At 43.1% G+C, this 23,220-nt stretch overlaps 1 protein-coding gene across 1 annotated transcript; it reads left to right on the plus strand.

The window, feature by feature from the left end:
* The first annotated feature begins 646 nt into the window (after positions 1 to 646).
* On the plus strand, positions 647 to 20,327 carry LOC141425837 (apolipoprotein L2-like). Its single transcript, XM_074084397.1, has 5 exons — positions 647 to 729; positions 5,308 to 5,385; positions 8,662 to 8,788; positions 18,255 to 18,323; positions 19,011 to 20,327. Exons 2-5 carry the CDS (start codon positions 5,364 to 5,366, stop codon positions 19,903 to 19,905), a joined length of 1,113 nt encoding a protein of 370 aa, XP_073940498.1. The 5' UTR covers positions 647 to 729; positions 5,308 to 5,363; the 3' UTR covers positions 19,906 to 20,327.
* Positions 20,328 to 23,220: the final 2,893 nt, after the last annotated feature.

Consider the following 23,220-nt stretch of genomic DNA (forward strand, 5'->3'; position numbering starts at 1 on the left):
CTTGCCCTCTCCAAGGCCCTGTTTTTCACCTGATAGATAAAGTTAGGATTTCCTGCCTTTGTGACCCCTCCCAGAAGGCCCCTGCTCTGCACTGGGTCAGCATAGAAAGCAGTACAGTGGGAGTGAGGGGACAAAAGGAGTTGGGAACCCAGGTTCTACAGGGGATATGGGAAAGTAGGGAAAGGACAGAAATTTTTCATGGTTGAGAAATAGGGGAAGGCATCCCATGGGTGGAAGCAGCTCCAGAAAAGCCCTGGGGGTCAGGTTCAGATCATGGTCAAGGGGCCAAGGAGCCCTGGAAGGTGCACATAAGCAGGGAAAGGTGAGGAAGGATGAGCTGGAGCAGGCAGGAGGGTGGTATGCATGGTGAAGAGGCTTGAACTTGACCCAAGGAGGTCATCAGAGATTTCTGGGGATGAACATGCTGTCTGAATTCCTCTTTCCTTGCCTACAGAAGATGTCCTGCAGCCCCTGGGAGGCTGAGTGGCCTTGCTGAGGTGTCTGCTCTGCTGCATGTGGAGTGTTCGGGCTCCAGCTGGAGTGGATAGCTTCTTATCTGGGTGATGCAGTTGTCCCTGAGCAGAGTGGGGCAGGAGATATCTGGGCTTCCCCCGAACACAGGCCCCATGCTTGCTGCAATAGCCTTTCCTGGAATTGAGCAGCTACAGGCTGTGCACCAGTCAAGGAAGGATCACTGTCCCACCTCAGCACCTAGCAGAAGTCCAGGAAGTAAGAGTGAGACCAGGGGACAAGGAAGGGTGAGACCCAGGGTGCAGATGCTTTTGCCAATGTGTGGGGTCTCCCAAGGCCCAGCTCTTTCAAACTGCCACTTTTTCTGCTCTTTGGGTTGGCTCATGGTCCCCATGTCTCAGGATCTCAAAGTGCTGTTCTGCTCTGGGGTCATGTAGACTTGGAGCAGGAAGCAAAAGGAAGAGGCTGCCTGGTGTGGAAGCTCACTCTTCAGAAAAACCGATGGCAGAGAGTTGAGTGTTGTTGGAGAAAGAAAGGCTTCATTCAGGAGTCACACATGGAGAAGCAGAGCTTTGCCTGCAAATCAACATGTGACCCCATGAGGGCTGGGGGGGGTCACAGTCACAGGACAGGAATGATGAAGGAGAGACTGACGTATTGTGGGGACACACACTCTTCAGGGCATAGAACAAGACTACTCAGGAACTTCACTGCCACCCGCTTCTTCTCCTTTCGTTGTCTGGTGCTGTCATGGTGGCTATAGGTGTTGTTAGCCATGATAGGCAAAACTACCCAAAATTACTAAGGTGTGTGTGTGTGTGTGTGTGTGTGTGTGTTGGCCCTACTAGAGTTTAACTCTGGGTCTCGCTCTTCTTCAGCAAATGTTCTACTTCTTGAGGTATACCTTCCACCCTTTTTGCTTTAGTTCTTTTTAGGATAAGGTCTTGCATTTTTTTGCCTGGGACACCGTTGGGCTGCCATCCTCCTACTTATAACCCCCTGTAGCTGGGATTGCTGTTATGCTTCACCACACACACCTGGCTTATTCTTTAGCGATAGGATCTCACTAACTCTTTTGCCTGGCTGGCCTCCAAACATAATCCTCCTATCTATGCCTCCCAAGTAGCTGGGATAACAGGGCCAGTTGTGCATTCAACCCTAAGTTTAGTCTTCTTACTAAAATCAACGAAACATTCCACACTACAACTCCAGTTTTTAGCCTTTGTAGCACCTTTTTTGTTTTTGCTATCAACTCTTCCTTTTAAATGTTGGTGAACTCCTGTCCTTTCACAGACTCAGCCCTGCCCATTTAAACATGACGGTAGCAATCATTACCCATTATTACTAACATATTAAAGCTGTGAGGACTTACCAGAGAGGCCTCTTTGAGCATGACTCCTAAGTCTTTGCAAGCATCCTTGCTCTCTGGAGACCAGAGGTCATAGGCCCAGGGAACTCAGTCCCAATCCCCCCACCCCCCACCAACAGACACACAGGAGTCTGGGATCCTCACAGTGGAGAGTCAGCCCACAGGCACACCTGGTAAGGTCAAGGAGATCTGCTCAAGGTAGAGGTTACTGTTTTTGCCCAATTCAGCATACTCTCCGATCATCTCTTCTTCACTCATAGAGTGTGGTTCATCAACTACCAAGATTTCCCCTAGACAGATGTTTATAACCTCAGGAGTCAGGCTCATTTTTTATTGACATCTGCTGTCATTCCTCCATCATTTTTTAAATAATGACACCACAAACCAGCCCTCTTTTATTGTGATTGATAATGACTAACTACTGGAAAGTGACTTCTGTTTTCTTAAAAATTAAAAAAATCAGGGGCTGTGTGTTATGGTATACATCTGTAGTCCCAGCTGCTCAAGAGGGGTAGGTAGGAGGACTGTAGTCCAAGGCAGGCCCTAGACAAAAAGCACTAGACCTTCTCTGAAAAATAACTTGAGCAAAAAATGGACTGAGAGTGTGACTACAGTGGTAAAGCTCCTGCTTAGCAAGCATAATGCCCTGAGTTCAAAGCCCTGTACCGCCAGAAAAATTTAAAAAGGGTAAGTGCCTATGGTTAGGAAAATCAATTGGGTCTGAGGCTCTTATACCCTTTTTCCTGTGACAAAAAATTGCTTCTAATTTTACCTTTTAGGGGGAAGCAAATCAATGTCTTTAAATAATATCTTCATGGAATACCATGAGAGTGTGATCTGGGGTAAATTCTTAACTTTGGGTGAATCACTCTTCATGAGCTCCAGTGTCCTTATCTGAAATATGCAGAGGATAACGGCACTTTGCCTGCAGGGTTCGTGTGAGAACTACCAACGTTTCTGTGCCTACACAGCTCTTAGAATGGAGCCTGGTGCTAAAGTAGATGGGCAGTGCATATGAGCTCTTGCATTTTTCTTTCTCTCGTTATGAAATTTAGACATCATTTATTTACTTTCTATTAGGATAGATCAGAAATACACTTATTTTTGCCCTCTGTCTACCTCTGCTCCACACTTCCTCCTAATATGCATGAATTACAAAGTCTGTATCTTATACAACTTTGTAGTTAGAAACAATTTGCTTTCATCTTTATTCTGATGTCCTCCACTGTAGCCAGTATTTCTTGCTTTCTCACTTTGTAAATGAGGACATTAACACTTCTTCTCACCCCCAGAGTGTCACCTCCTGACTTCCTGGCTGGCCACCCTCTCTGCTTTCTAAGATTGCAGCTCCCTCCCTTCTACTGTCTTCAGTTATCACCTCTTTACTCAGCACCGTCTTCTGACAGTTGATGGAGCTTTGCTTTCCTGTTTGCCTCATTCCACATTTCATTGACAGCGGTGTGAGCACAGGTAGTGTGTGGCGTCTTTTTTGTTTGTTCTGTTTTTGTGGGACTGTGGTTTGAACTCAGGGCTTTTCACTTGCAAAGCAGGTGCTCCACCACTTGAACCACACCTCCAGTCCAATGTGTGTGGGTTCTTGAGTCCCTGTAGCTGGTGTGAACCCAGGAGTGATCACTTACTCGATTTCTGACCTCAAGATAGGTTTGTTTTGGTTTCCTCCTCAGTAAACTGGAATATGCAGAGTACACACTTTAAAGGTTATTGAAGAATCCTATGAGTTATCACATATAAAGCATTAGAGAAACTACTGGTACTGAGTGATGACTACAGGTGTTTGTCACTGCTATCATTACCTGTCATTACACCTCTCAGTGCATACTCTCATTGTAATCGCATCTCAGGATATTTAGTTGATCAATGTCGTATTGCCTTCTTAAAACAAAGGCCCTCAATCCCTTTGCTTTCTTTTCTTATTTCCCCAGGTAAGGTAATCACAAGAGAATGGAAATTTTCTGTTTTTGTAGGTCCATAGTTGTTTTTGAGATGATGCAATCTGGTAAGACTGAAAGAGTGGACACCATCGCACACTGCCTGTGGGACTGTTGTTTGTACACTCACTTGCATAATGGTGTTCCATTGGTATGAAGAAATTTAAAGGTTGGTCCCTTGGACCAGTCATTCTACTTCTAGAAACATCTTAAACAATATGAAATGCAAAGTTTTATGCAAGGATAATGTTCTTAGAACTGTGATGTACAGAAAAGGTTAGAAACAACCCTTAGAGTGGCACAGCAGACAGGACTGGGCAGCCCACAGAGGACAAAGACAGGGCTGGCAGGACACAGACCATTATGTGAAAGTCAGCACAAATATCCACCTTGCTCCTTGCATCTAGCAAGAGAAGAATTCAGGGCAGTCATGAAAACAGAATGAAAATGACAGCAAAGTTTATTAGGAGAAGAGGTCACTTTTAATAACTGAAAGTGGGTCATCTCTAGAGTGAGGGCACTATCAGCATTTGGAGTCCCAGGTCCTTCTTTCTTTATGATGCAGCCAATGGGCTTGGTCTTTGTCTTGCAGAAATAAAGTGATTATCTGTGGGAAATTCCCAGCCCCAGGTCCACCTGATGCCTAAGGGTGGACTCTTTTGACCTTAACAGACACTGTTGAGTGTTGGAAAGTTTGATTGCAATGTTTTCCTCTCAGAGAAAATTCATGAAGAATCCTCCATTTTAGGTTCTCCTTACATATCCCCTTCATTCGTGGCTAACTGCTACCTAACAAGATCGTGGTGGGATGAGAATCTTTCAGAAGCAAGGAGGGAGGGGTTCGGGGAATCCACAGTGGCACCAGTGCATTTACCAAGACAGGGATTGGTTTAGGGTACTTCTCAGAAGGAGAGCCGTCCTTCACAGTTAACGTGTGTGGGTGAGTAAATACTTTTGTAAGTTTAAGGCAGTAGAGCACAGTCATTTGAATCAGATGGCTTGGGTCAATCCTGAATCCAGCACTATTGTGCAAATTGGCCACCGCACCTAGCCTTTGTGGTTGTTCCTCTGCTTTAAGATGGGAGTCACAGTTGACCTCATCTCCTGGACTTGTGTGATCTCTTAAGGAGGTGGGAGTCAGAGTCCTGCTTTTCACAGACACTCAAGAAACATCAGCCATTGCCAGGAGTTCACACAGTGCTCCCACCCCCAAGTGACTGCCAGAACATTCCTCCCATTCTTTCTTCTGTGCATATCTTTCTACATTTCCGGTCCTCATCCCATTTCCTTCTCCTCGGACCCTATCAGCTGGGCTGAGGGCAGAGCAGCTGGAGCAAGATGGCTCACTTTCTTTCCACAGCAGCTGCAGAGCCCAGGGGAAGAGGAACACTGTGGGTTGAGTCTGGCCAGGCCTCTACTGCACCATGGAGGGATGGGCAGGAGACCTGGCCCCTGACTGCTGCCTCGGCTGTAGCTGCCTCTCATCACATCCCTCCATGTGCTCTCTCCTCCCTGCAGCCTGGACGCCACCTTCAAGCTTCTCAGAAACCTTCAGAAACACCACTTCAGGCCCCATGGATTCAAGTGCCCTCTCAGGTATGCTATCCTAAAACCGGTTCCCTGACCTGACCTCAATAGTCATTAACATAATGTGAGCATGGTTTTTGAGGAAAGGAAATAAGGTTTATTATCTGTCAGTGGAAGAGTAGGACAAGAAGAGTCATCCTCTTAAAACTCTGTCATCCCACTTCTGAGAGAAAATGTCCCTTTTTAAGGGGAGTTCATTGGCTCAGCTTGAGTATGTGGCAAAACACAAGTTCAGAGTGGCTGCTGGTCTTGGTCTCCTGGTGTCTGGTGCCTTATCTCTGAAGCTCTATTTCTTGGCTGACAGATTTACTTCTCTGGAGGTCAAAGAGAGATAAGTGGTAGATTGTGTGGTTTAATTAGTAAAGGGAGTTAACTGTGGACCCTCCAGCATGTAACAAAGAAGGAAGAAATGTCAGTTTAATTAACAAACTGAGTAAACTGGCCAGCATACAAGCTGGCTACAACCAAAAGTTTTTCCCCTTAAATTTTCTCCAATGTCCATTTATTCCTTCTGTTTCCTTGGAAAGGAGGCACGGCAGTCATCTAACTGCTTCCTGCCTGTGGTTAATCCTGCACCCAAGTAAAGAGTCAGTGCTCCTTAGCAAAAGCAGCTTTTAACCCTCTGCAAAAGGTAGCCATGGTCTTTTCTGGATGTTTCCTTCTTGTGGTCTAGATCTGCACCTGGGAATGACCAGGTGCTCATTTCATCCACACCCTGCCTCCTTTTCTGGGCCCAGTATAACCTCAGGGTAGGGGAAGGCACATAGGCAGGGATGCGAGGGAAGGGAGAGAGAAGGGGATAGGATGTGGGAGGGCATGGAAAGGATCTCCAAAGCAACTGGAGGTTTCTCTTTCCCACTCACCTCCCCCTTCTTCTGGGTTGACCCAGGCCCGGTACCTATAAGGAGGCTGTTCCTACCAGCTAGATGCTAGAATTGCTCTGAATGGTTTAGCAAGAGTGACGCACGATGCCACAGACTGGATGTCACTGTGACCCTTGTCACCACCCAAGTGTCTTACCTAGAGCTCTGTATCTTAGCTGTGTAAGAGAGCAGTATTTCTCCATGTTGTTCTGAGGATCAGATGTGACGTGTAGGTGGCTCACACAGGTGCCCACCACATCATAGGTCCCCCCAACTGTGGGTTCTCCCCCTCTTCCTGCACCCCACTGTTCATTCAAGGCAGAAACTTCTCTCAACACCAGCCCTAAAACTGTGCAGAGCATCTGCCAATGACAAAGCACCTGATCACCCGTGTGGCTGGCTCAGGCAGGGACTGATTCTACTGATCTCATGGAAAAGAAGAGCTTGAAGGTGACACAATTAGGAAACAGGCTCCACCAGAGACCACACTCTCCCACCTCACCCACAGCAGCCTCCCTGCAGTCCTGCTGTCTCAGGCCCTTTTCCTACCTTCCCCCAATTGTCTTGGCATCAGGAAATTCTTCCCAGGAGCCAGCCCTGGGGAGCAAATTGTGCATGGAGGAGTCACATTGAAAAAGAACAGGTGAGGAAAATTTAGACACCATGAGCTTCCAACAGGCCCCATGGTCTTGAGGGAGGGCTAGGGTTGTGGATGGGAGGAAAGACATCCTCTCATTTTTTAAAATTTCTTTTATTCATATGTGCATTCAATGTTTGGGTCATTTCTCCCCTCTTCCCCCTGCCCCCTCTATTTCCCCCCACATCCTCTCATTGAATGAACAGGCCATACTGGGTCCAAGCTTGCCACTGGAGAGCTGGGTCCCCTGAGACATGGAGAGGTCACAAGGATAGAGCTGAGGGTCTGGGTTCCCCCACCACCTAAAGATTCCCTCCCCTGCTAGGCTCAGAGCGTCCACCTTTAGTATGATCATTTTACTCTATATGTATGGTTAGAGACATATTTTCAAATTAAAGTAAACTCACAGGGGAATTTCAGAATAGAATGCAGAAATCATAGGAATTTTAAAAAACATGAATCTTAATTTTAAAAAATGTCCTGTTGGCCTTTGGTTCAAATCCTAAGCTCTCTGCTTGCAGGCCTTGGGCTACCACTTTTCCTGTCTGAGGATCAATTACTTCTGTGAAGTAAGAACTCTGCCTTTCTTGTGGCTACACAGCAGGAAGCACATTTCATACCTTGCCCAGTGTGCACATCAATGTGTACTGGCCCCCCACACCTGACCTGATAATCTGATATCTTCACATCTAAGCAAACTACACAATTTTGGGGTGACTCACGTGGACTGTACTCCTGACCTGAGACCATTTACAGTCAGTCTCACACTATCTCATTTAATGCGAATATTCACTTGTTTCACTGCTGAAACATGAATGCCTGGGGTCACCAGGATTGGCAAGTAATGCTCCCACGTGCCCTGTTCCCTTCTAGAAAATTAAACGTTCCATCTAACTGTATATTTCAAAATGGCTATGAGGGAGGATTTGGAATGTTTGGACCCAAAGTAATTCTAAATATTTGAGGTGATGACACACCAATTACTCTGAGGAACCACATGGCAACCCTTTAATATGTACAATTACTGAGCCATTTTAAAAAAATTGAAAATTATTGTAAAATATGTTTTAAAGACTAAAAATTCTGAATTCCCAAACATATTTATGTCCCAGGAATTTCAGATAAGATTTTGTACATACATATTAAAATAATCCAAAACCAATATTCACCCTTACAGTACACTCTTTCAGTGTCAATTCTATTTGCTCTTAAAAATGATCCTCTTGACCCAATATCTAACTTCAGAATCTCCTGGTGGGTTGAAAGTCACATTCAAAGGTGCAGGTGCACAGTGATTCACATGCAGCAGGCACATTATAGACAGAAGCTATCCTTGGAGTTTTCCCATCTCTTGGGGCCAGAAGGCTCTTTTTCTGATTGCTCTAGTTGAAAAAGATCCATTTCTCTGCAAAGCATCATGGCCATCCATGCTGTAATGGTCTCTGCTGCCATCACAAAACACCAAGGTCATGATCCAGGCATGGCAGGGCTGGATCTGGTGAGGGTTCTGTTCCTGGTGTGCAGATGGGGCCTCCTCATTGTTTCTGCACATGGCCTCTACTATGTGTATGGAGAGAGAGAGAGAGAGAGAGAGAGAGAGAGAGAGAACAATGTCCCTTGGTCTTATAAGGAGAACAGTCCTAAGGATTAGGGCCCTACACTATGACCTCATTTCCTCATTTATTTTATTTTATTTTTATTGGTGGCAGATGCGCAGAACCATGATGTTTAATTCCCTTGACTATGATGCCGTTCACATTTAACCTTCTTCATCCTTCCCATTAGACATTGCAAACCTCACTAAGGACATCACTTTATTTCTCATGGATAAACTGATCCCAGAGTATGTGCAGATCTTGACTACTGAAGACGAAGCATGGGAGGTGTTCCTGGCAGAGGCTAAGTTATCCAGGTGACCTTCCTCTTCTTCCCCATTTTGTCCTCCACCTCTCCCCCACCAGACTATTGGATTTGTTGCCCTCAATCAGTGTACATCTCTTCCCTTGGTATACTGTCCCAAATACCAGTCATCTTTTTTTTAATTTTAATTTTTAAATTATTCATATGTGCATACAATGCTTGGGTCATTTCTCCCCCCTGCCCCCAACACCTCCCTTACCACCCACTCCACCCCCTCCCTTTCCCACCCACACCCTCGATAACTGGCAGAAACTATTTTGCCCTTATTTCTAATTTTGTTGAAGAGAGAGTATAAGCAATAACAGGAAGGAACAAGGGTTTTTGCTGGTTGAGATAAGGATAGCTATACAGGGCATTGACTCACATTGATTTCCTGTGCATGTGTGTTACCTTCTAGGTTAATTCTTTTTAATATAACCTTTTCTCTAGTACCTGGTCCCCTTTTCCTATTGGCCACAGTTGCTTTTAAGGTATCTGCTTTAGTTTCTCTGCGTTGAGGACAACAAATGCTAGCTGATTTTTTAGATGTCTTACCTATCCTCACACCTCCCTTGTGTGCTAAAGCTTTTATCATGTGCTCAAACTCCAATCCCATTGTTGTGTTTGCCCTTGATCTAATGTCCACATATGAGGGAGAACATACGATTTTTGGTCTTTTGGGATAGGCTAACCTCACTCAGAATGATGTTCTCCAATTCCATCCATTTACCACCGAATGATAACATTTCATTCTTCTTCATGGCTGCATAAAATTCCATTGTGTATAGAAACCACATTTTCTTAATCCATTCGTCAGTGGTGGGGCATCTTGGCTGTTTCCATAACTTGGCTATTGTGAATAGTGCTGCAATAAACATGGGTGTGCAGGTGCCTCTGGAGTAACCTGTGTCACAGTCTTTTGGGTATATCCCCAAGAGTGGTATTACTGGATCAAATGGTAGATCAATGTTTAGCCTCCAAATTTTTTTCCAGAGTGGTTGTACTAGTTTACATTCCCACCAACAGTGTAAGAGGGTTCCTTTTCCCCCGAATCTTCGCCAACACCTGTTACAGGGGTGAGGTGGAATCTTAGTGTGGTTTTAATTTGCATTTCCTTTATTGCTAGAGATGTTGAGCATTTTTTCATGTGTTTTTTTGCCATTTGAATTTCTTCTTCTGAGAAAGTTCTGTTTAGTTCACTTGCCCATTTCTTTATTGATTCATTAATTTTGGGAAAATTTAGTTTTTTAAGTTCTCTATGTATTCTGGTCATCAGTCCTTGTCTGATGTGTAGCTGTCAAATATTATCTCCCACTCTGAGGGTGTTCTCTTCAGTTTAGAGACCATTTCTTTTTTTTTTTTAACTTGCATTTTTTTCTTTTATTATTCATATGTGCATACAAGGCTTGGGTCATTTCTCCCTCCTACCTCCGCCCCCTCCCTTACCACCCACTCCGCCCCCTCCCTTACCCCCCCACCCCCTCAATACCCAGCAGAAACTATTTTGCCCTTATTTCTAATTTTGTTGTAGAGAGAGTATAAGCTATAATAGGAAGGAACAAGGGTTTTTGCTGATTGAGATAAGGATAGCTATACAGGACATTGACTCACATTGATTTCCTGTGCGTGTGTGTTACCTTCTAGGTTAATTCTTTTTGATCTAACCTTTTCTTTAGTTCCTGGTCCCCTAGAGACCATTTCTTTTGATGAGCAGAAGCTTTTTAGTTTTATGAGGTCCCATTTATCTATGCTCTCTCTTAGTTGCTGTGCTGCTGGGGTTCCATTGAGAAAGTTCTTACCTATACCTTCTAACTCCAGAGTATTTCCTACTCATTCCTGTATCAACTTTAGAGTTTGTGTCTGATATTAAGATCCTTGATCCATTTTGAGTTAATCTTGGTATAGGGTGATATACATGGATCTAGTGTCAGTTTTTTGCAGAGTGCTAACCAGTTTTCCCAGCAGTTTTTGTTGAAGAGGCTGCTTTTTCTCCATCGTATATTTTTAGCTCCTTTGTCAAAGACAAGTTGGATATAGTTGTGTGGCTTCATATCTGGGTCCTCTGTTCTGTTCCACTGGTCTTCATGTCTGTTTTTGTGCCAGTACCATGCTGTTTTTATTGCTATTGCTTTGTAATATAGTTTGAAGTCAGGTATTGTGATACCTCCAGCATTGTTCTTTTGACTGAGTATTGCCTTGGCTATTCGTGGCCTCTTGTGTTTCCATATAAATTTAATGGTAGAATTTTCAATGTCTTTAATGAATGTCATTGGAATTTTGATGGGAATTGCATTAAACCTGTAGATTACTTTTGGGAATATCGACATTTTTACTATGTTGATTCTACCAATCCATGAGCATGGGAGATCTCTCCACTTTCTATAGTCTTCCTCAATCTCTTTCTTCAGAAGTTTATAGTTTTCCTTGTAGAAGTCATTCAAATCCTTTGTTAGGTTTACACCTAGGTATTTGATTTTTTTTGAGGCTATTGTAAATGGAATTGTTTTCATATATTCTTTTTCAGTTTGTTCATTATTAATGTATAGAAATGCTATTGATTTTTCTATGTTGATTTTATATCCTCCTACCCTGCTGTAGCTATTGGTGATGTCTAGAAGCTTATGAATAGAGTGTTTTGGGTCTTTAAGGTATAGGATCATGTCATCTGCAAATAGGGATATTTTGACAGTTTCTTTACCTATTTATATTCCTTTTATTCCTTCTTCTTGCCTAATTGCTCTGGCTAGGAATTCCAGTACTATGTTGAATAGGAGTGGAGATAGTGGGCATCCTTGTCTAGTTCCTGATTTAGAGGGAATGGTTTCAGTTTTTCTCCATTAAGTATAATGCTGGCTGTAGGTTTGTCATATATAGCTTTTATAATGTTGAGGTACTTTCCTTCTATTCCTAGTTTTCTTAGAGCTTTTATCATGAAATGATGTTGGATCTTATCAAAGGCTTTTTCTGCATCTATTGAGATGATCAAGTGGTTTTTATCTTTGCTTCTGTTAATGTGGTTTATTACGTTTGTTGATTTTCGTATGTTGAACCACCCCACCATTCCTGGGTGAAGCCTACTTGGTCATGGTGAATAATCTTTTTGATGTGTTGTTGAATTCGGTTTGCCATTATTTTATTGAGGATTATTGCACCAATGTTCATTAAGGAAATTGGCCTATAGTTCTCCTTTTTGGAGGTGTCTTTGCCTGGTTTTGGGATAAGTGTAATACTGGCTTCATAAAATGTGTTTGGCAGTTTTCCTTCCCTTTCTATTTTATGGAACAGTAAGGAGGGTTGGTATCAGTTCTTCTTTAAAGATCTGATAGAATTCAGTAGAGAATCCATCAGGTCCTGGACTTTTCTTTTTGGGGAGACTCTTGATTACTGCTTCAATTTCATTTTGCGTTATAGATCTATTCAGTGATTAATTTCCTCTTGGTTCAGTTTTGGATGATCATATGTATCTAGAAATATGTCTATTTCTTTAAGATTTTCAAATTTATTTGCATTTAGGTTCTCGAAGTAGTCTCTGATGATTTCCTGGACTTCCATGGTGTTTGTTGTTATCTCCCCTTTTTCATTCCTTATTCTACTAATTTGGGTTTTTTTCTCTCCTTATTTTAGTCAGGTTTGCCAGGGGTCTGTCGATCTTGTTTATTTTTTCAAAGAACCAACTTTTTGTTTCATTAATTCTTTGTATGGTTTTTTTGGTCTCTATTTCATTGATTTCAGCTCTTATTTTTATTATTTCTCTCCTTCTATTTGTTTTGGGATTTGCTTGTTCTTGTTTTTCTAAGAGTTTGAAATGTATCATTAGGTCATTGATTTGACATCTTTCAGTCTTTTTAATATATGCACTCATGGCTATAAACTTTCCTCTCAGGACTGCCTTTGCTGTGTCCCATAGGTTCTGGTAGGTTGTGTTTTCACTTTCATTGACTTCCAGGAACTTTTTAATTTCCTCTTTTATTTCATGAATGACCCATTGTTCATCAAGTAATGAGTTATTCAGTTTCCAGCTGTTTGCATGTTTTTGTCTTTACTTTTGTTGTTGAGTTCTAGTTTTAATGCATTGTGATCAGATAGAATGCACAGTATAATTTCTATTTTCTTATATTTGCTGAGGCTTGCTTTGTGCCCTAGAATATGATCTATTTTGGAGAAGGTTCCATGGGCTGCTGAGAAGAATGTATATTGTGTAGAAGTTGGATGAAATGTTCTGTAGAAATCAAGTAGGTCCATTTGATCTATTGTATATTTTAGATCTTGGATATCTTTATTGATTTTTTGTTTGGATGACCTATCTATTGATGGTAGTGGGATGTTAAAGTCTCCCACAACCACTGTGTTGTAGTTAATATATGCTTTTACGTCCTTCGGGGTATGTTTGATGGAATTAGGTGCATTGACATTGGGTGCATACAGGTTGATAATTATTATTTCCTTTTTTTCTATTTCCCCTTTTATTAGTATGGAATGCCTTCTTTATCTTGTTTGATCAATGTAGGTTTGAAGTCTACTTTGTCAGAGATAAGTATTGCTACTCCTGTCTGTTTTGGGGAGCCATTGGCTTGGTAAATCTTCTTCCAGCCTTTCGTCCTAAGTCTGTGCTTATTTCTGTCAGTGAGGTGGGTCTCCTGTAAGCAACAAATTGTTGGATCTTCCTTTTTAATCCAGTTCATCAAACGATGCCTTTTGATGGGGGAATTAAGTCCATTAACATTAAGTTTTAGTACTGATAGGTATGTGGTGATTCCTGTCATTTAGTTGTCTTACCTGTTTGAAGGTTTGATTGTGTGTACCTAAGTTGAGGTTACTCTCTACTTTCTTGCTTTTTCTTTTCCTGTGGTTTGGTGCTGCCTGTCTTTTCATGGTTAAGTTGGGTTTCACTTTCTGTGTGCAGAATCCCTTGAAGAATCTTTTGTAGTGGTGGCTTTGTGGTCACATATTGTTTTAGTTTCTGCTTATCATGGAAGACTTTTATCGCTTCATCTATTTTGAATGATAGTTTTGCTGGGTAGAGTATCCTTGGGTTGAAGTTATTTTCATTCAGTGCCCGGAAGGTCTCACCCCATGCTGTTCTTGCTTTTAATGTTTCTGTTGAGAAGTCTGCTGTGATTTTGATGGGTTTACCTTTGTATGTTACTTGTTTTTTCTCTCTTACAGCCTTCAATATTCTTTCCTTAGTTTCTGAACTTGTTGTTTTAATGATGATATGTCGTGGAGTAGTTCTATTTTGAACTGGTCTGTTTGGTGTTCTGGAGGCCTCTTGCATCTGTATGGGAATATCTTTCTCTAGATTTGGGAAATTTTCTGTTATTATTTTGTTGAATATATTATGCATTCCCTTCACTTGCACCTCTTCTCCTTCTTCGATGCCCATGATTCTCAAGTTTGGTCTTTTGATGGAGTCGGTGAGTTCTTGCATTTTCTTTTCGCAGGTCTTGAGTTGTTTAATTAATAGTTCTTTGGTTTTTCCTTTAATTACCATTTCATCTTTGAGTTCTGAGATTCTGTCTTCTGTTTGTTCTATTCTGCTGGATTGGCCTTCCGTTTTGTTTTGCAGTTCTGTTTCATTCTTTTTTCTGAAGTTTTCCATATCCTGGGTTGTTTCCTCTTTAATGTTGTCTTTTTTTGTCCTGAGTTCATTTATCTCTTTATTAATCTAGTTCTTTGTTTCACTTTGGTGTTTATACAGTGCTTCTATGGTTTCCTTTATTTCTTCTTTTGATTTTTCAAATTCTCTATTTTTGTTGTCTTGGAATTTCTTGAGTGTCTCCTGTACATTTTGGTTGACCAGTATCATCTCTATAAAATTCTCATTGAGTACCTGTAGTATGTCTTCTTTTAAATTATTCTTGTGTTCTCATTGGGTTCTTTGGCATAGCTTATCTTCATTTTGTTGGAGTCTGGATCTGAGTATCTGTTTTCTTCATTTCCCTCTGGTTCCTGTACTGATTTTTTACTGTGGGGAAACTGGTTTCCCTGTTTTTTCTGTCTTCCCGTCATTGCCCTTGTTGTTGTTATTGTCCCTGTACTGTGTGCAATTAAGTATTTTCTAGCTTGTAATAATAGCACTAGTGATATTTAGAATGGAAGGGTGAGAGGTGATGGAAAGTAAAGAAGTTAAGGGAAAAGGGAAAAAGAAATAATCAAGTAGAAAAAAATAAAACAAAACAAAGAAACAAACAAAAAAAGTTTCAAAGATATAAACAGGCAGAGACAGTGTACTAATCAACCATAAGCTGAAAAGGCATGAGAGATACAGAGAAAGGATTGAAAATAAAAAGAATAAAGATAAGAATAAAAATAAAAAATAAGTAAAAGAAAGAATATATATATATATAAAGCCCTCTAAGTTCAAATGCAATGAAGTTTCAGTCTTAATAATTTTGGTGTTTGTCTCAGCCTCCAATCCCAGAGATGGTGCCTCAGATGTTGTTCTGTAGTTGTCTCATCAAAGGGGAAACATAAAGTAGAACAAAACCACACAAAACAAAACAAAAAAAAAAACCCACAAAGTGTCCCAAGTTCAAATGCAATACAGTTTCAGTAAGTTTTTCAGCATGCAGGTGTAGTTTGGTTGTTGTCTCAGCAAAGGTAGGGAGAGAGAAAAAAAAGAGTCTGGAGATAGTTCTGAGAATGTTATCTGTGGCTGTGGCTTGCCTTCCTGCTGCTGTCAGCCTGCTGTTGCTGGAGGTGTTATTTATGCAGATCTCTGGGTTGAGCTTAGCACTCACCTGGCCCCACAGGCTTTGTTTTCTCAGAGTTCTTCTGTGCGCGATGCCACTTCTACAAGCTTTCCCCTTTCCAAGCACACTGGGGGAGGTGACACTGCACACACTTTCTCAGGCCTGCATGTTTATTTACAGTTCACATGGGAAGTGGGTGTTCCCCCATCTCCTGTGGAGTTTTCCTCCCTCTGCCACTCTCACAAGCTTTCCTGCTCCTGGTTGCTGGGCGTGCCCCTGCTACCGCCAGAGCTTCTCTGACTGGGCCTAGCTTGTTGATTTACAGTTCCAGGAGGGATTCCCCTCCCCCACTTCGGCGTTCAGGGCACCCCACCCTCTTTCCCACGTGTCTTTATTGTTCTTATTGCTTATTACTCAGTTTCTCTTTTTTCCCTGGGTGGGAGTCGGTCTGTTCAGGAGGCTATGCTGATCTGGCCCAGGGTTGTCTGTGGAAGTACTGCATACCGCTTAGCTCATCTTGTCCGTGTCTTCCCAATCCATCTGGGCACGGACATCTGGCAGCCCGGGGGCCCTCCTGGTTTCCCCGTTTAACGTGAAGTGGAGATTCTTTGCACAGGCTGGAAGTGTGGAGGGGTCAAAGTTTTGCCTCTTCTCAGTGGCCTTGCCTGCAAAGTGTGTCTCCAGCGTCTCTCCAAGATTTCACTTTAAGAGGCACGCTTTCTGCTTCCTCCCTCTAGCCACCATCTTGGAATCTCCCTCCAATCATCTTTGAAAAACCCCTGCAGAACGTATATAATTGTGATTTACCAATTTTTGGTGTCTCTCAAGTCAGTCAAGTTGACAATCAGATTAACTATCAGAAGGCTTCATCCCAGGCTGCTTCAGAGCTGACTTGGAGTCTCCCTCCCCTCCCACAAGTCAAGGCCTTCAGTGTCCAGTGTCTCTTGAGGTCAAAGACAATACCAAAACTCCCACCACACATTGCATCATTAAGGTTCAGTATCTTTTATTGAAATGCTTGTGTCCAGAATGTTTTAGATTCTGAAATTTTTCTGATTTTGAAATATTTATAGATTCATAATGAAATATTTTGTGTATGGGGCCAGTGTCTAGACACAAAATTCATTTATTTTATTTTATACCTATACACATAGCCTGAAAGTAATTTTATGTAATATTTTTAGTGCACCTGCGATTTGACTGCAACTTTCCACATGAGGTCAGGCATAAGACTTTTCACTTGTGGTATTGTGTCAGTGCTCAAAATATTTCAGATTTTGGATAAGGCATGTGTGGTACATGCCTGCAATATCAGTGACTTGAGAGGCAGACAGCCAGATGGCAGTTTCAGGCCAAGGTGGGCAAAAAGTTAGTTAGATCCTATTTCAAAAACAGGCTGGGATCTTATTTGGAAAACAATTTCCTATGCCTATATCTCTGAGTTTTCTCTATGTTTTCCTATAGTAGTTTCAAAGATTCAAGTCTTACATTGAGATCCTTTATCCATTTGGAGTTGAGTTTTGTACAGGTTGAGAGATACAAAGGAGTCTAGTTTCAGTCTTATGCATGTAGATAAACAGTTTACCCTGCACCATTTGTTGAAGAGGCTGTCTATACTCCAATGGATGTCTTTGGCTCCTTTGTCAAAGAACAGATGTCTGTAGGTGTACGGAATTATTTGTGGATTTTTTATTCTGTTCCATTGGTCTTTGTGTCTGGTTGTGTGCCTCTACCATGCTGTTTTTGTTACTATGGCTCTGTAGTATAATTTGAAGTCTGGAATTCTGATATCTCCAGGATTGTTCTTTTTGCTCAGGATTACTTAGGCTATTCATAGTCTTTTCAGCTTTCATGTGAATTTCTGCAAAAGATTGACATTGGGATTTGGATGGGTAGGCATTGCTTAAATTTGTAGATTGCTTTTGGCAGTATAACCATTTTCATGATATTTCTGCCAATCCATGAACATTGGAGATCTTATGTAACTCTCATACACTGTTGGTGGGAATGGAAACTAGTGCAACCACTGTGGAAATCAGTGTGGAGGTTCCTCAAAGAACTAAAAATAGACTTACATTATGATGCCACAATACCACTCTTGGGAAATAGCTGAAGGAGTATAAATCAATACACAAGAAAGATACTGCACACCTATGTTTGGTGCAGCTGTGTCCACAATAGCCAAACTCCACTGTCATTCAAGATATATACAACTGATGAATGGATAAGGAAAATATGTTGTATAAATATATCTATGTACAAATGTGTACATATATATTTACATATCTATATACATACACCATTAGATATTTACTAATCCATAAAGAAAAATGAAATTATTGCATTTGGAGGAAAATGGAGTCAGCATATTGAGTGAGATTAGCCAAGCTCAGAAAACTAAATATCACCTGTTCTCTCTTCTTTGTAGAACCTAGACCTAAAATGATGAGGATGATGATAGTGACAATAATGGGACATGAATATTATAGGGAGACTGTTGGGATAATTGGGGGAGGGGAGGAGGAAAGGATACTGAAGGGTGAAGAGGATTGAAGTATGCTACATATATGTAGTGAATCCCACCAAACATCGTTTGAAAAAGGAGGGGATGGGTGTATAATGGAGGGGACAAACTTGTTCAAAGTTAATTCCACATTGTATGCACGTGTGGAATTGTTGCAATGAAATCCTCTTCCATTATTAGTGTAGGTTAACTCAAAAGTAAAATGCAATTATAAAACCTATGGTGGGCCTAATGATATGCACCTGTGTTCCCAATTACTGCAGAGGTGGATACAGGAGGACAGAAATGACACCAAAGCACCCAACACATGTGAAGGTCTGTGGTTGGAGCAGGTAAAGTTAGCGGGAGACCTTATCTGAAACACAATCCGAAAGTAAAAGGACTGGGAGCCCCGCTCACGTGGTAGAGCATGTGACCACCGAGCTCCAGGCCCTGAAGTCAACCTTAAGGACTGAAAAAAATTTTCGACTTTGAGGCATTTCAGGTTTAGGAATTTTGGAATAGAGATGCTCAACCTGTGTGGTCTTGTGTCCAAAGTCCCAGGCAAACACGGGCTTTTCTAGAAGGCAGGACACTCAAGGAGCTACAGATCTCTTCGCAGCTACTGAGAGCAAAGAAAGGCTTCTCTCTGAGTAATGGTAATTCTTCCCCACACCCAGACATTCTCGGAATTAAGGTATTTTTGGGCTCCAATCCATGTCTTTTTGTTCACCTACAGAATTTCCTATCAACAAATACCTTGGTATCATGGCCTTGCTCTTGAGAGAGAAGGTGTCTCTTTCAAATGCCACACACTAAGGAGCATCCAGAAGACTTGTACTCATCAAGCCTTTACTAAGGACCACAGAACATCTATGAACCAAGCATGTTCCTTTTTGAAAGAAAAATTCTGTGCACTTGTGAATTCCTTTTCCACTTGATTTATAGTGCAAACTGTGTGATTAGTGCAGGGTAGATGTTATGGGGCCCATTTTATAGATAAGCAAACTTCCTTAATCACCTGACCTTTACTGTTACAGGGAAGAGGCTGATGAGCTGCGTCAAGCTCTGAAGAAGCTCACAGCAGACATGACCGAAGAGGAAAAAGAGAAGATCCAGAAAGACCTGCAGGAGGTGAAGAGGTTTTGGGACGAGTTTCCGCAGGTGAAAACGGAGGTTGAGCAGCACATAAGAAAGCTCTGTGACCTTGCAGAAGAGGTTGACAGGGTGCACAGGGGCTGCACCATCTCCAACGTGGTGGCCAGCTCCACAGGTGCTGCCTCTGGACTCATGACCATCCTTGGCTTCGCCCTGGCACTCGTGACAGCAGGGACAAGTCTGGTGCTGTCAGCAGGTGGAATGGCGCTGGGAGCAGTGTCTACTGCAACCGGTATTACCAGTACCATAGTGGAGGAAGCAAACAGATCGTCAGTCCATGATGAAGCCCACCGCCTGTTGTCAGTCAGCATAGACATATTGAACAAGTTCAAAAGAATTATGCTTAAGTGTGTACCTAAAGTTCTATTTGGACTTGTAGATTTGAAAACATCTCTGAAAGGCCTTGGGCGTAACGTCTGTGCCATCAAAGAAGCCAGACTGAATCCTCAATTACTACGTGAAGCCAGGAGCCTCATGACCACTGGGAGAACCTCAGCTCAAAGTGCCGAGCGGGTGCAGAGAGCCTTACGAGGCACGGCACTGACAATGACCAGAGGAGCCCGGATCAGGGGTGGAATCTTTGCAGGAATCACCCTTGGGATGGATGTGTACAGTCTTGTGCAGGATTCAAAGCACTTGTCTGAGGGTGCAGAAGCAGAGTTGGCTAAAGAGCTGCGGCAGGTGGCTCAGGAACTGGAGAAGAAGTTGAAGGAGCTTGTCCAGATCCAGGACACTTTGCAGTCTGATCCTACACAGTTACAGCTTCCTTCTCTGTAGCTGTGTGCAATTCAGAGGAGATGTGCTGCCCAGGGTGTCCACTCATGGAGGCATTTTATTTGAGGGGACAGAGGGTGAATCAAGTCTATGAAACTGAATGCGAAGGAGTTTGACATTTTTGTGGCTGAGCTCAGCAGGGGTAAAACGGATAGCAACTGGGTCAAAGAGAAATAAGGAACACAAGGAGACAAAAGAGCGTGAGAATGAGAGGAAACAGTTTATTTTGGACTAAAGAATGCCATAGGGGCATGGATAGAAAGGACTCTGCAGCAACAAGCAATGATGTGGTCCAAAAAGTAATGAGGTGAAAGGGGAGAGAACCAGAGTCAGTTGATGATTGGGAGTAGACACAGCAGCTCCTCCATCGACCCCCACCCCCATGGTGATGTCCCAGCACAAATAAAGTCTTTCCCTGGTCTCCAGCCCTGTGTCTGCAGTATCACCTTCCTCTCATCTTAGTCAGCAGTGACTTCTTGACTATTCCCATGGTGATGATGGTAATTGAAGGAAGACGATGATGAGGGTGGTGGTAACAGTCAAGTGGGTGGAACACTAGAAAGTGTCCTGGTTGTACTGAGGGACCAATGAAATCTCAATGAAACTCCAGATGTATTGGAACAGTCATTGATATGTGAGGGCAGCATCAGATTTGAAAAACAGGCCAGGAAGTTGTTGGTGTGTAGAGGTCACTAGCTTTGGGTCAAGAGATACAGCCTGTCTGAGCCTTGGTTTCCTCATCAGCTGGACAAGAGGACATCACATATCCACCTGGCTCTTCCTTCTTGCTTCTATATACTTTGATTTAATAAATGTTAAGTGATGATTCTGTGGGAAATGTAAATGGCTTATAAAAGAACCCTCTGCCACAGGCAGAAATGGCCTGTGACTTGAGAAGGGCCAGAAAGATGTAGAATTACAGAGTGTTTCTTTTTGGGGACCTGAAGACAAATGTGTGGAAGCAGCAAGACTAGTAGCTCCCCACCTTGGGTCTTTGAGAGAGGGCTTAAACAGTGATCAAGGCCAAGGTCTCTTCTATCCAAACTAAACCATACTTAACTTTTTCTCAAGATAACATCAAAGGGGTCAGCATCCTAATGCTGAGTACACCAGGGTCAGTCGTAAAGCCCACATGTCACTCTAGTGGTTGTGCTTACACAGGGTGATCTGAGAATTCGTGCAGGGTAAACAGGCCAGGGTCCCTCAGGGACAGTCATGGTGGTTATGATCAAGATGGCTGCAGTCAGGTCAAGCTGGATCCCTACCCTGACACACTGAGCCCTTGTTGTGTGGGCTGATTGGCTCACCTGTGCACCAGATGCTCAACTTGGAATTCTTGTGGATCGTTTCTCATGAGCAAGTCGTCCATTGCCTTCCTGCTCACTCACTCACTCTTACAGCCACCATTGCCCCAGACACCAGCACCTGCAGGCCCCACTGGAACACTGGGTGAAGCTCCTTGTGTGTGGCTCAGGCTGAGCGGTCCCTTACTCACCAAGCAGCCAGGGTCCAGCATTAACCGGGTCACAAGAGCCTGTGTGAGGTGTGCTCAAGGGTCAGTAGCTCAGGGACAGAGAGAGCCATACAAGAAATGTCCACATTCAAGCTGCCCCGTGTTTCTCCTAGACTTCTGGAAGGGCTTCCAGAATGTTTTTTCCTTGTGGCTCTGCTCCAGTCCCTGCCCATTCTCCACATAGGGCCACGTTGATCCTTCAGAATGTAGATTTGGTTAAGTGCCTGCTATCAGCTGTTTCATGGCTCCCCATTGTTAGGGTGAATAGTAAGGCCAGCCATATTTGGACCAGATCCCCCCCTGTTCACAAGTAGCTTACTGGAAACTCCCTACTCGACCTCAAAGATTTACATAGGGACAGTTGTTAACCTTTATCTCCAGGTGGGACCAAGGATAGTTGAGCAGACAAGTGACTTAACCACAGCTTATCTTCCTTAGTTGCCCAGCAACTAAGTGAATGCTTAGGGAAGCATTCTTAGCGACCCTCAAGAAAATTTTCCCACCCAGTGACCTTCCTGGTACCTTTCTACCAGCTCCTGCTTTATGTGCCCCAAGCTTGTATGTGGTTCTGGGCTCTCTTGCTGGAGATCCCCTTCGCATGCTCGTTCCTAATTATAGCCTGTGCTGGTGTTGAGCCCTGTCCCACCTATGCTTCCATGGTTCTCTTCAGTCTAACACCCAATTATGCTTAGCACTTGACTTGTGCTGCCTGGAGGAGCCAGCTGTAATCTGAGGTCCCAAGATGACTGGTAGCACCAGAGGCAAGGTTTGTGCTTGGTGGCTTGTTTCAGAAATGATTCTGGGAGCAGAACTGGAGCACTGGGAGGAGTGATATGTGGAAGGACAGGAAACGGACCAGTGACATGGTCTTCATTTGGTCACAGGTGGCTGATTGAACCTGACAGGACCCTATGAGAGGCCTTCAAGGAGCGTCCTCAGAGTCCTCCTCTCCAGGGAGCGAGGAGGGAGCTCCTGTCTTGCATGGGCCTGCCCAGGGGCATTAATCCTCTGTTTCCACATGGGGCAAGTGAGTGCCATGACTGGAGCCCAGGATGTGCAAGCCTGTCTCCAAATCTCCTGTCACTCTTGAGATGCCCACAGTGCCTTGAGAATCCTTTGCGTACACAATCATGCAGGAAGGTTTTCACCATTCCCCTTTCTCTCATTTGGCAATTGCTTTCCTGGGGCTTTCGATGGATTCTTCCATTCTTCCTCAAGGAGTCAACAGAGTCTTGGCCATCTACTTGCCTTGTTGTGGAAGTATGGTCAGACAAGAAACCAAGCGACACTCAGAGGAGTGGAGAACTCAGATTTTATTTTTATGCCAGCGGGCTCAGACGTGTACCTGTGTCTGAACACTGAACAAAGGATTCACAGGATATTTAAAAGGCAGTGCAGGGCATCAGGTTACAAGGAATTGTGCTCTCCCATAAATTAGGGGCTAGTAGTGGATTAGAGACCTAAGGTTTAGATAAGAACAGCAGGGGAGTCCTGCTTTGGAAAGTTTATTTACAAGTGGAGACAAAGGAATACGGGAATGAGTGTTTATCCCTGCATGGTGCCTTACACCTGGATCCTGAACTTTTGCATGGCTCTAATGGGCAATTCCTCATGCTTTACAACTCTGTCTGAGGTTACAGCTTTTAATTGACAGATTACCACGTTTTATGACCCTGTTTCAAGGCTATCTTCCTTTTTTTTTTTTTCAGGAACTGGCTGTTTTTTTTAAAATTTTACTTTTTAATTTTTTTATTATTCATATGGCACACAATACTTGGGTCATTTCTTCCCCTGCCGTCCCCACC

The sequence above is a fragment of the Castor canadensis genome, chromosome 8 (genome assembly GCF_047511655.1).
Source record: "Castor canadensis chromosome 8, mCasCan1.hap1v2, whole genome shotgun sequence".
Lineage (NCBI taxonomy): Eukaryota > Metazoa > Chordata > Mammalia > Rodentia > Castoridae > Castor > Castor canadensis.

Bases quoted from the DNA above. Each gene is read 5' to 3' on its own strand.
- LOC141425837 (XM_074084397.1), top strand. From the start codon at position 5,364: ATGGATTCAAGTGCCCTCTCAG. The intron at 5,386-8,661 runs GTATGCTATCCT...CCTTCCCATTAG, and splicing joins GGATTCAAGTGCCCTCTCAG to ACATTGCAAACCTCACTAAG. The intron at 8,789-18,254 runs GTGACCTTCCTC...CAATTACTGCAG, and splicing joins GCAGAGGCTAAGTTATCCAG to AGGTGGATACAGGAGGACAG.